General features: G+C 36.3%; 1 protein-coding gene across 1 annotated transcript in view; it reads right to left on the bottom strand.

Annotated features, from left to right (window-relative positions):
• Positions 1 to 7,209: 7,209 nt before the first annotated feature.
• The window catches only part of LOC128696590 (saccharopine dehydrogenase-like oxidoreductase), a gene marked incomplete in the record, with an annotated part of 34,761 nt that continues 25,323 nt past the window's right edge, over positions 7,210 to 16,647 (bottom strand). Inside the window, 1 exon segment of the mRNA XM_070094654.1 lies at positions 7,210 to 12,780. Coding sequence (XP_069950755.1) covers positions 12,684 to 12,780 — 97 coding nt within the window.

Here is a 16,647-nt window from a genome sequence, read left to right as displayed (position 1 = left end):
ATTGCAGTATCCCCATAGATCATTCAGGATTCAATTATCATATTTTCCACCTCCAGAATGCACGCATACATTCATGCACTGACACACATTCATGCATGTTGGTAAAAAGTTATAAAATTTGACCAAAGCTGGAGCTCTCCCCTCTTTCATTCATATTAAGCAAGATGTCTAGGATCAACACCAGTGAGTATATAGTGTGGAGACAAAAGATCACACCATGGATGATGATGCATCTGGCACAGTAAATACTGCTAACAAGGTAGTTAGTCATTATTACAGTTGCTGTTTTTACTTAGTAATGCATTTCCATACTAGTCTGCACTTCCCACGTATTCACAAAATACGCCACATCTTTAACCCGTAAACGGTCCAAACGTATATATATGTTTTTTCAACATTTGAGTGTGTAAAAAAAAGTAGATCTTTTTGTTTTTTACATTTGAAAATGTGTAAAAAAACTTTGATCTACTTTTTTTTTTTTTTTTTGTTATACAGTGGACCCCCGGTTTACGATATTTCATTCCAGAAGTATATTCAGGTGCCAGTACTGAACAAATTTGTTCCCATAAGGAATATTGTGAATTAGATTAGTCCATTTCAGACCCTCAAACATACACATGCAAACGCACGCACACACACACAAATACACTTACATAATTGGTCGTATTGGGAGCTGATCGTAAACTGCGGGTCCACTGTATTTGAAAACATGTAAAAAAAACGTAGATCTACTTTTGTAGCACTACACATGTGAACGTAGATCTGCTTGGACCGTTTACGGGTTAAGGGTCATAAAGTGACATTTCCGACATAAATATCTATCCCTTTTGGTGTTTCATTCTAGCTTGATGGTGTCAAAATGAGCTGCTCTACTAAAGAGAGAAGGGAAATTGAGAGCATTGGAAAGAGGGGTCAGGAAGGGTGGGAGGGTAATGGAAAGAGAGGAAAGAAGAGTAATAAGTGATAATATGTATATTAAACTTAGAAAATTGCACCATAGCCTGTGGCCCATACTCACACATTGCACTTGATAGAGCCTATTGTAGTGCATGGTCTTACAAATCTGCTTCCAACAACAAAAAGTTAACAAATGGGTCAGCATATAAGATAGCAACATGAGTACTCGGAGGCATCGCTAGAGTTGGTGTCACCCGGGGTAGCATCGTTTGTGTCACTCCCATGAAATTCTAGGCTGGGGGGATGGGGGGGTAAACTCCAGTTATGTCACTACTGCATGACCAGTGACTTAATGTTTAGCAATGAGAACATTTAAGGACCATAAACTGAACAGGAGAATACTTCTCAACTTCATTAATGATAAAATAAATAATCGTAGTAATATTGAGGAAACATAAACTCAAATACCCTTTGAGTTCAGGCAACAGATCCTACATTTATTCATCTTCAACAATGCAAACACAAAAAAAAAAAAACTTGAAAAATAAAGGAAAACATTGCAATATCAGAGAAACACTAGTTCCAATTTGACCTTGAGTACAGGTAACATCTTAGTGAATCTGATCTTACATTTCCTTGCCTTCATTTATGCAAAATCATCTATCACATCATCAAAATAAGTGATTTTCCCTATATAGGCTTATTTGTACTTTGTTAATATCTAATAAGCTATATAGAAATGTAGGATTCTTCTCTAATGTTGGTGCAACACTGTTTTGGGCATTAGTGTCACCTTCTTTAGAGGCTCTATGGTGTCACCCCCTAAATGGTGTCACCCGGGGCAGGCTCCCCCCCCCCCTTATGACACCCCTGTGAGTATTAATAAATAAGTGAAAGATTAACTCATTGCAGTACAGGACTGAATGTTGCACAAGGTTCTTTTGCTAGTCTTGCCATTCTATGGCTTGATAGTGTTTTGAGCCATAACAGCCCGTGAGGAGATAAAAGTGCATTGTTGTTTATTTTGTCCAGATATAATGTTCCAAATCTATCTTCCACCCCAAAAATTGACTGGGAACACACTCAAGGAAAGACTAAAAACATTGGAAATAAAATAGTAAATTTTACAACAGCTTGAAAATGGTGGAAAAGCAGAAAACATTACCAAAGCCCTGGGCCTAGGTGTGTATTACCCTTTGTTATGCATCCATAATTATATCCATTGCTTAGTTTCATAGTGATTTAAGGAAGAACATAGAAAATGGAAAAAAATTGTTGATTTCAGGATGACAAAAAACCAGTGCAAACTTTCTGTAGGCATGTTAGTAATACAGGAGGAGGATTCTGTTATTTTCTTCTACACCAACACCTAGCCACAATTTTTTCTGCAAAGCCTTCAAATGCAGGCTTCAGATCAGTATTTGGCACATTTTTTGTAAATATAATAATTCCAGTCAGTATCTGGCAAGTGTAATTACCAAGTTGTTGAACATTATATTTTTTTACATTATTAAAAGTTATTTGATAAAAGCCTACAGGAAAATATAACTTGCAGTGCAAAAATTTGCTTTGCTGAAATTTTGTCTGAAAGCAATTTTTCTGTTAAGCAGGAACTGCTGGGATATGTGAAAATCTAGTTTGAGATTAAAAAACTAAAAAAACAAAACTGTTTATTAAGAAACTAATGTGTAATGAAAATGTATAGAAGAAATTTCAGTAGAGTTATCCACAAATGATCTTAAAACAACCAGTTGATATGGAGCCAATAATATTGGTCAAAGTTTTATGCAACTCCAGGTCATATAGGGGCTGCAATTTAAGAGAAATCGGTAATTTCACAAAATCATAACTAGTGCTCTTGAGAATAAACAGTCGTCTTACAAAATACAGTACCATTATACTAAAAGGAGTGTGGAACAAAGCCAGTGGAAAGTAAGGGCTCCAATAGGCACAATTAAAGAACAGTGTTAGCATCCTTAATCCATAATTCTTCAGCCTTCTATCTATACATATAAGAAATATTGCTAACTAAGATAAAAGTTTGCAAGAAGAAACTGGTTTGCTACCTGCTTTTAAGGGCCTGATCAGCCAGGTTGTGAGTGGTATGTAGGCTTGTGGACTGCTGGTAGCAAAAACCTGATGAAACTTAAACAAAAGTCAACAATCCAGCCAGAGTGCAAAATATTTACAGGCTTCTATTTCACATTTCTATTTCAGTAGAGTAGTACCTTCTATAACTGGCCCATCACTACAATGGATGGAAGATTCTCCTTGAAAGGAAAAGGAGAACAATGATAAAAGGAAGGTTTTCTTTAAACCATCAGTATCAATCAATAGTGGAGTTTGTTCTCCTCTCTCCCAGTAATGTTTTTGATTTATTTATAATAAGGAGCTACTGGAAATACTATTTAATACACATTAATTTTTTTTTCAATACACGGGCCATCTCCCACTATGACAGGGTGACCCGAAAAAGAAGAAATACTTCTTTTTACATTTAGTAATTTATACAGAAGGGGTTACTATCCCCTTGCTCCCAGCATTTTAGTCACCTCTTATGACATGCATGGCTTATGGAGGAAGGATTCTTCTCCACTTCCCCCCTAGTCATAAAATTTATATACAACCAAAAAATGGAAATGTGTGCAACTCCATGCAGGCTGATTTGAATAAAAATTAAAAAAGTAGGACATAAATCAACTGTAACTACTAAATAGTAGTTACACAATGAATTGTATACATTATTTTGTTTTAGGATTATTTTTAAATTCAGAATTATTGATATCAAGGATAAATATGTAGAGGTCAGCTGCTAATTTATTGGTCATGAAATTGTTACATTCAGTTATCACATGATTTTATCTTTTCATTGGCCGAGATATTTTAAAATGAAGATTTCCGTATAATTTTTGGTCAATGTGGATTTAACATTGAAGTATTTTCAACATTTTCTTACAATAAGCAAAGTTCTGTAAGTATGAATATGAGAGATTGTCTTATTGATTATGTTGATAAATACTAGATATTAAAGACAAATAGATTGACAGTGTGTCTTCCTAAGATGGCAGATTTGTTGATATCTGAAGATATCTAAGGATGAAAGTGCTGGCCAGCTGACTGATAAAACTTGAAAGTTTCAGCAGTTTATCACAACATAATCAGCTGTGATGGTGAGCACTAACTGCCCTGATTCCTTCAAACTAGTAAAGGCATGGGCTTTGCTTTTTCATATGCTTTTATTACATATACAGTATGCATATTTTACAGCAGTGCACTTTTTCTAAAATGAGCTTTAGTAATTATGTATTTAATTTAAACATTTAAGGCATTCATTTATTGAAAACATTTTGGGCTCCAACATTGGATGTTGGTACACTATAATAATTGGTTCCATACTCAATAAGGTTCCCTAAAAATTTTTGCCTATCCCTCATATACTGTAAATTATTAGTGGTGACCTTGTTTATAGGGTCATTAAGGGTGATAATGATTATTATTAGTTTTGTATTACTGGTTGTTAAGGCTAGTCTTTCATAATGTCATTGGTTGATGTTTGCTAATGTGTAGTTGGTTTATAAGCCTTTTTATAGTGTTATCCTGATAGAAAGCAACAGAAAATTGTTAGCAATACATATTTTATAATGAAATAGATGGTTCATTGGCTACGATGAAACTTTTATATTATGTCTTCATTGTGACTTAGATTCTGATATTCTCAAATTCACATAACTTTAAAATCTTTCTTCTCTACTTGAATACAATACTTAATCTAAATACAAATACAGTACTGTTTAATCTTCATCTTGTTAGGCACTAATTTCCTCATTTATTGAGGCTTTTAATGTTCATCTACACAGAAAACCTGATATGTTTTCATAGCATAACACAAAGCTGTGCTGTGTTCTGTCATGTACATAACTATGGCTACAATTTATATTTTGATAATTGAAATTAGTTTTTATATATGATAACAAACTTGTATAATTTAATCTCATTGCATAAATTTAAACCTCAGTTTGCCTGGAGGGGAATTTTAACAATTTAAACTCAAGCCAGTGTAAGAATTGTTAAAGCATATTGATGTCAGGTCGTAAGGTGTGAAGCTGTAACTCTACTTGTGAGGCTATGTGATGTAATGAAATTTTCTGGTCTAGTATTCAACCTATTGAGACTAAACATCCATGGCTGTCAGGGACATTATTCTCTTTGGGTCACTGCACTAAAGCAGGGTGACGCAATGAAGGAAAAACATTTCACTATCATTCATTGTCACTTTCTTGCCAGAAATGTACAATTATCACAATTCAGATTACCCTTTGACTGCAACTCCTTCAAATTGCAGGCATTGCCCTTCCCACAATCAGGATGCAAGTCTAGCTAAACACGTCCCACGAGTCCCTTTATAAAAGTTATTTGCTCATGCTTCAACAATATGTCCATAATAAACCACTTGCCTCCAGTTATTTCTATCAGACATGTTCACATGTATAAAAGAAAAAACATTTAGAACAAGATATTACTCGGAGTTGAAGAGAGACATTTTATATATATATATATATATATTTTTTTTCCAACAAGTCGGCCGTCTCCCACCGAGGCAGGGTGACCCAAAAAAGAAAATACTTTCATCATCATTCAACACTTTCACCACACTCACACATTATCACTGTTTTTGCAGAGGTGCTCAGAATACAACAGTTTAGAAGCATATACGTATAAAGATACACAACATATCCCTCCAAACTGCCAATATAATATAATATAATATATATATATATATATATATATATATATATATATATATATATATATATATATATATATATAACAGGAAACACACGTGTACAGTGTGGGTGCACTTACCTATATGTATTTATCCTATTTAGCTGCAGGGGTTAAGTCTTAGCTTCTGGCCCTGCCACTCAACTTGCCAGATTCATTCCCTCCTAGCCTCATGGGCCTCATCATACTTGCTTTTAAAGCTATGTATGTAGCTTGCCTCCACTTCACTAAGATCATTCCACTTTCCAGCCACCCTGAGACTGAAGAAACACTTCTTGACATCCCTGTGGCTTATCTGTGCTCCCGAGTTTTTCTCTCTCAAACGTCTTGTCCCTGTCTACCTTAATAATTCCCCTGAGAATTTCATGTGTTATCACATCTTCTCTGATTCTTTTATCTTCTAATTCAGTTACATTAGCCTCTCCTCATAGCTCATGCTCCTAAACTCAGAAACAAGCCTTGTTGTGTACTTCTGCCCTTTCCCCAGTTTCTTAACATTCTTCCTCGGGTGTGGGCTCCATACTGATGCTACATACTCCAAGATGGACCTGACATACGTTACTATATATGAAGTGTGTATGTGTGTGTGTGTCTTGATAAGCTCAACCCCCAAGCAAAATATTCTCTAAAATCTTGTTTTACATGTTTTGTTTTTATACAAATATAAGCAATTGCTTGTTTGACAAAATGATTATTGCTGAATAAGTCGAGTTGGCAAGTTTGGCTTGAAAAGCACGACATACACAGTAATTTAATTCAATTTTGCATCTAGGACTGTTCTTAACTTGCCTCAGGTTTTCTGTGTATTTGTAGGAAGAGAATGTATCTCGTGCAGTATATTCCTGCCACTGACATCTTTAGAAAATGTGAATCTTCCATCTTTTTCTCCTTAATTTCAAATCAGGAATACTACTAGTAATGATACTGCAAGGACCTTACTGTTGTAAGCAATGGTTCTGTAGATTTCATATTAAGAAAATTACATTCAGTATGTGTTCTACAGATTTCACATGGAGAGAAATACATTCAGTATTTAACTTTCATTGTAAAAATTATTGAATGTAGTTTTTTATACAAAGTACTATACTTGAACTGACTGAATATTTTTTTACTTTGTTTGTTCATACTTTTGTAATAGGTTTTCATCAGGAGGCAACTAGAGTAATACTCCTTTTAGAATGTATAAAATGGTAATACAGTATCATGTAGTTATGGTATTTCATTAGATTTGTCTAGGGACTTCATCAGTTTCCTGCTGGACAGCATGTTTTCTAATAAAATACCACAACCCACACACTGTTGTTATTATCACACCCCTTTTAGAATTGAAAAATATATTGAAATTTTCATCATACTAACTGTTATTATTTTTTTTTTTTTTATTTAGTGCAGGAAACTGTCAAATGCATTTATACCTGAATCTGTGGTAAAACAACTTAAGAGTGGCAATACAAATCCTCATTAAACTTTATATATTAATCTCCTATACTGGATATATATGGTTACTATGAATGTAAGGAAAACAACTACTGTGGTACAATACAATGTTTATTTTTCCAAGGACACTTGTTACAATGTTAATTTCTTACATGGAAAATAACTTTTATTTAGCCCATTAGCATCATAAATTGGCTTCATTGTTAGTGAACATAAAAACCTCATAACACTTTAAAAATGTGGAGTGATTGAGGTGCAAAGATATTTCAACCATGTAAAATTTGTTTCAAGTTGGTATTGCCTTTCACATTTTAAATTTTAAGAAATGTATAAACTTCATGAAAAATTATAGTTTTAGACAGTGATTACTGTGGACAGTTTAACTTGTGTAATAGATTGCTAGACTAAGTAGCATTTTTTACAAAAATGGCTCGGGAACACAGCCATCTAATAAAATTTATTTTTTGCCTTTTAGAAGTGTGTTCAGTCTGATTTGCACCTGTTTCTGTTAACACTCAAAGTATTGTCACTCATAATACATTGTAGTGAGAGTACAAAAGTCATATTTATGTATTAAAAATTTGTTATTCACACTAATTGGTATATGCTAATATAAACTTAAGTTTTGTTGTTTTCTAATGTCTCCATTTTTATAACGTGCATGTGTGGAGTGAATGAATGTAGCAGTTCATTGGAATAATGAAAATTCATACTCGGGGATTACCAGCCCATCCCTTTGTCTGTGGTTCAGTGGCTCTGGTGACAGGCTGGTAATCTCAGGCCATGGGTTCCCATCATTGATAACTGTATACTGTACAGTCCATTTAAAGAACACAATTTTATCACACATCCTGATTTCTTACTGCTATAGTTAACTAAATTTTTGTGATGGTAAATGACCATACTAAACAAGGAGTGTTACTACTATGGTTTTGTCACTGGAAAATCTGATGAATTACAAGCTGACTGTTTTTTTTTTTCTTTTATATACATTATAAAGTAGAAGGTATACGACATGGTTTAAAGGCCTCAAGTGCATACCTGGCACATCTTTATTGGATAAGTTTTGGTCCTGGGGACCCCTTTGGGTTTAGTGCTTAACATTCTTATATTGGAGTGATCAAGGTCTGAGGACCAAAGTGTATCCAGTAAAGAAGTCCTAAATGTACACTTGTGTCCTTTCATTCACTCTTATATTTTGCATCAGCTGTCTCCCAAAAATGTAAGGTGACAAATACAAAATCATATTTGCTACCACTCATTCAATCACTATCTTGCTAGAAATGTACAGATATCACAATTCAAAAGGCCCTCTGAACTGCAACATATTTTCCCATCCTTTTGAGTGCAGGCACTACTAACCACCTGAATCCCTTCTAGTTTCCTTATCAGCACTCCAACAGCACATCATCTAATTTAAATCTCGGTACTACTTGCCCCAATCTAACATGCTGGAGTCTCGCTTAAAACCTTCACACACTCCGAACCATCCCTGGGCTGATCCCTGTCCTACCTTCCACTCTAGATTTATGCACAGGAGGGCCCTACTTGTACAACAGGCTACTGCTGTAGAGTGAAACATAGCCTTTTTTTCACTTTGAAATGCATATAAAAGCCTGATAACTATGTTTGCACCATTATATATTAAGTAAGGAATAGGCCTAAAAAATGCATATAAAATATTTTTGTCCTTGGCTTATAGTGAGTGGTGAATAAAGAATTATTGTAGGAAGTTTGAATAAATGAAGAGTGGGTATAACTGAATACTGCTGTTGAGCAGGGCCTGCCTGTACCTTATTGTCATGTCCACACCACCTTGACACTCTTCTTCCCTTTAAATATTACCCTGAATACCACCCCCTTCCCTCCTAAGAAGCATGGTATTAAAATGTTGCAATGGAGATGCCATGTTTGAGGGCAATGTGCAGTTTGAATATTATGCAGAGAATTAAAAGCATAGACATGGGGATACCAAGAGTAAAATTTAGTGTGGAGGGGGTTGCTGAGGTGGTTTGGACATTTAGAGCATAGAGCAGATGACTGTATAAAGCTGGGATGGAAGGAAGGGTTGGGGGCCATCCCAGGAACAACTGAAGAGCTGGGGTACAACAAAACTTGATTTTTAAAGGCTTGAACGAGCATGTTAGAGGGGAGCTAATGGTGACTAGTGGTTTTTAATGGATGTGCTGTTGGAGTGATCAAAGTAACTTTTATGAAGGCATTAAGGGAAACCAAGAAGGAAATACATTCACTCATGCTATCTTTCCAGTGTGTGCCGACATTCCCCATCCCTCTTTCAGAGTGCAGGCACCTAGTAAACTAAGTTTCCTCAGATCCCTTCACAAGTTTCTTTGATCACACTCCAACAGCACATCCAGTGAAAACCACTTCTACTTTCACTCTTATCTAATATGTTCACATAAGCCTGCTGGGTGCTCAGTTTCTTGTAACCCCCCCCCTAACACTCTTGGGGCAACCCCATGGGTCTGGGCACTTCGAGGACTGGTATAGTGCTTAGTTGGTTATAATCATAACTGAGCACTAAACTCTCAAGGGTCATGCAGTGTTGTTGCTATGATTATAATTTAAGTGTCTAAACTACTTCACCAGTACTGCCTTAGCTCTAATTTATACCCTTGAACATACCCTTTTAATTTTTACACTGAATTACCTACATTATAACACCAGACGTGTGCGTATTCTATTTACGTAAATTTGATTAAAATGGTGCAACAAGGAAATACGTACAGAAAAAATGGAGCACTTTAAATGTAGCCAATAGTGAGTTTGTGAATTTAAATTGTGTAGTGACAGAGTTTTTCCCAGTATCTTAGCCGGTCTGAGAAATTTCTGCTTTATAAAATCTTTACACTTGTACCTCAGGGTATAAGGTTGAATAATTTATGGGAACACTCATATCGATCTCTTCCTAAATCTCGTGTGGAATAAGTAGTACTCATTACTGATTATATGTGTAATATAACACGAATCAGTTTTTTTAAACTACTGAAAAAGAGGCTAATGAATAGAAGGCTCTCGAATTAAAGCACAAAATGCTGACTGTACCTAGTTAATATTCATATTTTCTAGACTTGTTAGGAATAAATTGTAATTATGAATACATTTGCAATTTATAATTTTGTACATATTAAATTTGATTAGGAAATACTTTGAAAGATTACTCCTGCTCAAGAGTTGAAAAGGTGACTCAAAGGTACTAGGTGATGTCAAATAGAAGTTAACCTTAAATTTGTTAGTATCAAATATTCCATTTTTTTTTTCCCTTGTATCCTCCCAATTGTCTTGCAAAGTACATAAATATAAAATTGGAAGTAAATTGTAAATGCATTTGTGTTCAGAATCAAATATTTTCAATACAGTATCTTTATATACTTGAGGTTATTTTGCTGAAACTTTACTTTTTGTGTTCTTTGGAGTTTTATTTTTTTGTTATTGAGGTATTGGAATGAAACTTGACTCCTGTAATATACTGTAAAATAAAACTTGTTAAACATTTTTAAATAAGTTGTGTAAATTGCCTTACATTACTCAAGAGTCCCTTTTAACTGATTAATATTTCCTACCTATATTGTACTGCATGACATCTGGGTTCAACTCTTTGGACTAATAATCATACCTATGCAATGTTTACAAATACATACAATAAATCCTCAAGGAACAATTCAGCTCTGCTTAAATACCTGTATTGTTTGTTCACTAACTTTGGCCATCTTACCACCATTGCTGTACTTGGGAGACCATACTCGTGTTACCCATGGATATCTCGTGGAACGACACCCTATGCCTCGCTGAGGTTTGTCGGGTCCCTATTTCAGTTCTTTACTTTCTTGTAGATTGCCCGGTTTACCAGCAAGCTTGCAGGATTAACCTCCAACGGCACTGCCACCCTTGCCTTCTTGTAGATGGCCCTGCCTTTGATTTACTTTGGCTTATGTCGGCAACTGCTTTACTATATAAACTTTGAAACATAACCCTCAGTGTCTCCCCTCTCTCCACCTAGCTGTTCATAGCCTCGGCACTATTTTCTGCCCTGCAGCGCTTTATGACCCTTGTCAGTTTAGCACTTTCTTCAATTATAATAATTGTGCACTAACCCAAAAGGGTGAATTAAATATGTAATACATAACCTGGGTGATACTGTCCAGCATCTCGTGAATATGACCTACCATATTTTGAGTCGTTAAAATCTCTACCAGCTTTTCTCTCCAGTCCCTGAACTATGAACAACTGCCATATTTGGCCTGTTTAAAGAATAATTCATGGGTCCTGATGTCCCCAAACACAGAACCCTTTCCCTTCATGTTATAGTCTCCTGCATTTCCCTTGAATGTTGACAATGTTGGGAAACAAAAACTGATGTAAAAACCAAAAATTCTACAATCACTACAGTATGTAACTTCATTTAACAACAAACCCAATACTAAAACACCAAAGCTACTGCAAAATAATTCCTATGAGGGTTTCCATTACCCCCAAAATAATGTAATATAACATGCTATCACTGGTAATACCTACCCTATATATGAAGTCTAAAACAAATACATCTGGAATTTAAACATAATGCATTACATCTAGTAACTATGTAATTGAGTTAGCTGCCATAAAACTCTCTAACACTTCCCAAAATCTCTCCCCATTACATTCCTTCTTCCCTCAAGGTTCGTAAACACTAAACCACTTCTCCAATCCTACGTATTTTATAATCCTGGTAATTAATTTATACACTTATATCCCTTCTTTTTCTTGCCATAGCTGATCATTTAATTTCACCTTTTCTTCAGCTCTTTATAGTTTTGATTATAATAATTTCTTCCTGTCACTGAAATTCTCCCACCCCCTTTTAGCTTTGTTCCATTTACTGCTAGAACATTCAAGTTCTTTTCATTCATATTAATAATAATTTTCTTTATGTCCATACTAAACCCAAGCATATTCAAACACCCAATCATCAAAATTTGTGTCATTATTTATTTATAAACACAACACAATGACCATTACCAATGCAGGGTGACCCAAAGAAAACCATTCACCAGCATTCACTCAACTGCTGTCTTTCTGGAAGTGTGCTGGTATCACAGATTACCCCTCTGACATCACCACCACCTTCAGAGTGCAGGCACTGCTCTTCTTACCTTCAGGACTCTCAGTCCAAAGTTTTGGAGGGAGGGAGGTACAGGAGATTTTGAGTGCTAAGGGCTTTAACATCCATCAAGTTTTTGAAAGGACTTTAGATCAAAGCGGAGCCAAGTAGTTTTTATAACTTGACACGAGTCAGTAAGAGAGCAAGGTAGCATGCATGAATAGATTGAGGGAAACCAGTCAGCTGAACCTGAGTCCTGGAAGCAGGAAGCACAGTGCCTGCACTAAAGATGATGCAGGTTGAAGGACCACTGTAGTATGTAATTTGACTTTCTAATTTACTGTATTGTACATATATCAAGAAAATCACTGCTCAATTTATAATTTAGTACAAACTTCCATATGCATTAATCAGATAATTACACAAAATTTTTTATACATGAACATTATTTTTATCCAATACTTGCTTACTCCTTCACCACTGAGACAGTCATTCCACGTTCAACTATGCGGTCAATGAGCTTGGTGTTGGCGAAGGCCACTCCTGGGGTCATCACTCCTCCCCTGAAAATATATATATGGTCAACAACATAGTATATGTACATATATTGTTGGACAAAATATATAATGCAGAATTATTATATTCATGAGGAAGAGCTAAAGCTGTAGGGGTTATACATTTGGGGAATGGGAGATAGGAAAGGGTAGCTTCAATTCCTTGGATTAAGAACCTTTCATCAGGACTAATTATCATGGGGAGCACCAAACCCATAGGAATCATACAGCACCTGTAGGGGGCAGGGGTGGAAGGCATTCAGGCTTAATTCAGAGAACTGGAGCACAGATCTAATTTCCTAGAGCAAGAGCCCCTCACCAGCATCAAGGAACCTCTCTTGAGGGGGCCATCAGCACTAAGGAATCTTTACTAAAAAGATATATAATGAGACAATATTTAAATACATTTTTCACAGAGCATTATTACAGTAATGTAAGGAGCACTAAACACACAAGGGTCATACAATGCATGGGGGAATGGGAAGCAGCCATGACTGATCCAAGGAAGAGGAGCACAGGTAAAACTGCTTAGATCAAGATCCCCTCACTGGCATCAAGGAACCTCTCTTGAGGTGTCACATTACAGCAGCCTTGGGTCTACAACATACAGTGGAACCCAGGTTTTCAAACTTAATACGTTCCAGAAGGTTGTTCTAAAACCAAAACGTGTGAATACAATCAATATTTCCCATAAGAAATTTAATCCGTTCCAGACACCCAAAAATTTTCACAAAAAATTCATTTTTTTAAATATGACACTAATGTCAACTCTACAGCTTCTCTATCACAATTAAGCTATGACAAAATAACACAGAAACCTGAAATACACTCCAGAATGAATAAAATATGTCACTACATATGTGGCAAGTGGTGGCAGAGGCGGAGAGTTTGTTTGGAGGCAGGACAAAACACTCCTTCAATATGACACTAATTAACTCTATGGCTTATTTATCTATCACAACTGATCTAATATGACATAATAAACAATATTAATAACATAGAAACATGATATACATGTATACTCTAGAATGAATAAAATATGTCATTACGTATGTGGAGTGGTGGTGTTGTCGGGTTTATAAGGGCCACTGACAGCATAAGCCGTACATAGTGTTGGTGGCGGTGGCGGTGTTGTCAGAGACCCTATATACCTCAAACAACAATGGAGGAGTCAGTTTCGTGTCATTTTTCTATCGCTTAATCGCTAAACTTACTTGCTACACTTTTAATGCTACTCTTTATCACTGGCTGGCACTACAGCCTTTATCGACTCCTGCTGCTTTAGTATCATACATATCGTAGAATCACTGAAGAACGCATTCTCCCCTCTCTCTCAGCCCTTTACCAAAGGGCTTGCTGGCACTAGGAACTTTCTTGGGCCCATGGTGGCTTATTTTGCAGTCAAAATTAATAAACAAGCACCACAAACATGGGATTATGAAATGTTTTGGGATGCATGAAGTAATGCTCACTTGACCAGTGACAGAGGCAGGCTGAGATGCCTAATGGTGGTGTCCCCAGGCAGGCGGACGAGTATAATTTGTCCGATTACTGGATCAAGGTCCGACATCGAACAAAATTTCGCACAAAAAAACGGCCCTAAAACTAAAAATCCGATAACTGGAGCGTGCAAAAACCGAAGTTTCATTGTAACTCAAAAATAAATATGTTTATCCTGAATTGGCAGTATTTCCTATTACATACCACCATGATGGCAGCTTTGAAGGGACTTGAGCTAGAGTACACCACAGCCATGCTGGTGTGGATTTGTCTAAAAAAAACCTGCATTTGTGGTCACAGTGGTGCCCATGCTAACTTTCCTATGGTGTACAAAAATATACCTAGTTGGATGAATCTTATAAGAACCAGCTGGTTGAGTGGTTAACACACTGGCCTGTAATATTTAGGACTCATTTGCCATGGGTTCAAGGCACACTTGTTCCATGATTTGTTTGTAACTGTGTTGTGATTTTTGTGAATAATAATAATCATAATGCAATGTAATGTGAAAAGGCACAGCATAAAAACATGTTAAACAACCAGGGTGACATTACAGACCCCTGACTGAAACTTAATATTTCTGGAAAATAGTTCCCCCTCTCTCCTACATAGCCTAGCTTGAGCCCCACTCTTAACTGCTTTCAGTAACCTACTTATTCCATACATTTGCCACATTGTTCCCCAGTCTACCCTATGTTATTTAATTTTTAACACATTGGCATGCCTGGGTTCAGGCACTGCACATCAACCTCCAGGATTCAGGTCCAGTTAACCAGTTTCCTTGAATCCTAAATAGTAATTCTACAATATAACTCTACCCAGTATACCGAATAAGCTTGTTTTCCTATAATTTTAACACATCCCATTTTCCTTTATACAAAGAAAATATATACATTCTCATAGCCAAACCCATATTCCCTTCTCTTCTTTCATTCATATATTAGACAAATACACTAACCACACCCAAACTATATTCCCATCTGCTTTTAACATCTGTCTTAACCTTATCAGTCCCAACTGCTTTACCCACTTTCATTCCACCACTTTCTCACAGTTTTCCCATAAAAAACTCTGGCTTTTTCTTACTCCTATAAGATGGTATTTCTCCCTGCCCAATGTATGAAATCACTGCCTCCCTTTCATCTTTCAACATTTAACAACTCAAAGTTTTCTCTCCATCTAATATGTTTTCTCTTTCATTTTTAACTGCCAATTCCATTCGCTGCCCAGGTTACCTCAACCTGTTAATCTTCCTCCATGGCCTGGTCTCAGACCAGGCTGCTGATCCCCAAAACCCTCTCCAGGTATACTGATAACAAAATTTGCTGCCACTCACCCATTCTTTCACTGGCTCCCCTTTGGCATTCCATCATCACTCTTTAACCTCTCATTTTCTCTCCCTGTACTCTGCCTTACAAATATCTCTACAGTGTAAGAACCTCTCATATGCTAACTTTATCTCTGTTACCACTTCTTTTATCATGTCATTCCACCAGTCCTCCTCACACTCAAAACTACCCTCCAAAATCAACAAAATTCTGCTGTGCACTAGCACTATTTTTTTAAATCTCTCCCATACCTCTTTGATCACCTCTTTACCTATACTCTCTCTCTAGCCCTCATTTCTCCCAATAGCTGCCTAAATCTTTTCCTGTCTCCTTTAGTTCATTCAATTTCACTTCCCCCTTACTCATTGATGCCACACAACCTCAACCCATCAGAGGTGCCACCTTGATGCTGGTATCTCTGTATCCAAAATTCGACTAATCCTTTATTTCTTTGGATCAAACCCAAGTACCTCCCATTTTCTAGGCTTTTTTTGACCCTTAGTATTCCCCCTATAAGTGTAATAATAATATGCAACCTCAATATGTGTGCACCAAATATGAAGTACTGCACAGTACAACATTTCAGTAATTGCAACACTGAGATACTGAATATAACCAAAAAAATTTAAATACTGAAATAGCAGTACAGTGGACCCCGGGTATTTGATATTAATCTGTTCCTGAGAGCTCATCGTATGCCAGAATTATCGGAAGGCGAATTAATTTTCCCCATAAGAAATAATGGAAATCAAATTAATCCGTGCAAGTCGCCCAAAAGTATGAAAACAAAAAATTTACCACATGAAATGTTAAGTTTAATGCACACAAACTGAAGAAGACATGCACGGTTTGTAGTACTCTACTAACAATAGAATACATGACACTTACCTTTAATGAAGATTGGTGATGATTGATGGGATGGGAGGAGGGGAGTGTGTCAAAGTTGTTAATGTTTAGAAGGGGAATCCCCTTCCATTAGGACTTGAGGTAGCAAGTCCTTTTCCGGGGTTACTTCCCTTCTTTTAATGCCACTAGGACCAGCTTGAGA

This window comes from Cherax quadricarinatus, chromosome 47, assembly GCF_038502225.1.
Source record: "Cherax quadricarinatus isolate ZL_2023a chromosome 47, ASM3850222v1, whole genome shotgun sequence".
NCBI lineage: Eukaryota > Metazoa > Arthropoda > Malacostraca > Decapoda > Parastacidae > Cherax > Cherax quadricarinatus.
The sequence above is the reverse complement of the archived record's forward strand: the minus strand, read 5'-3'. Positions and strand labels throughout refer to the sequence as shown.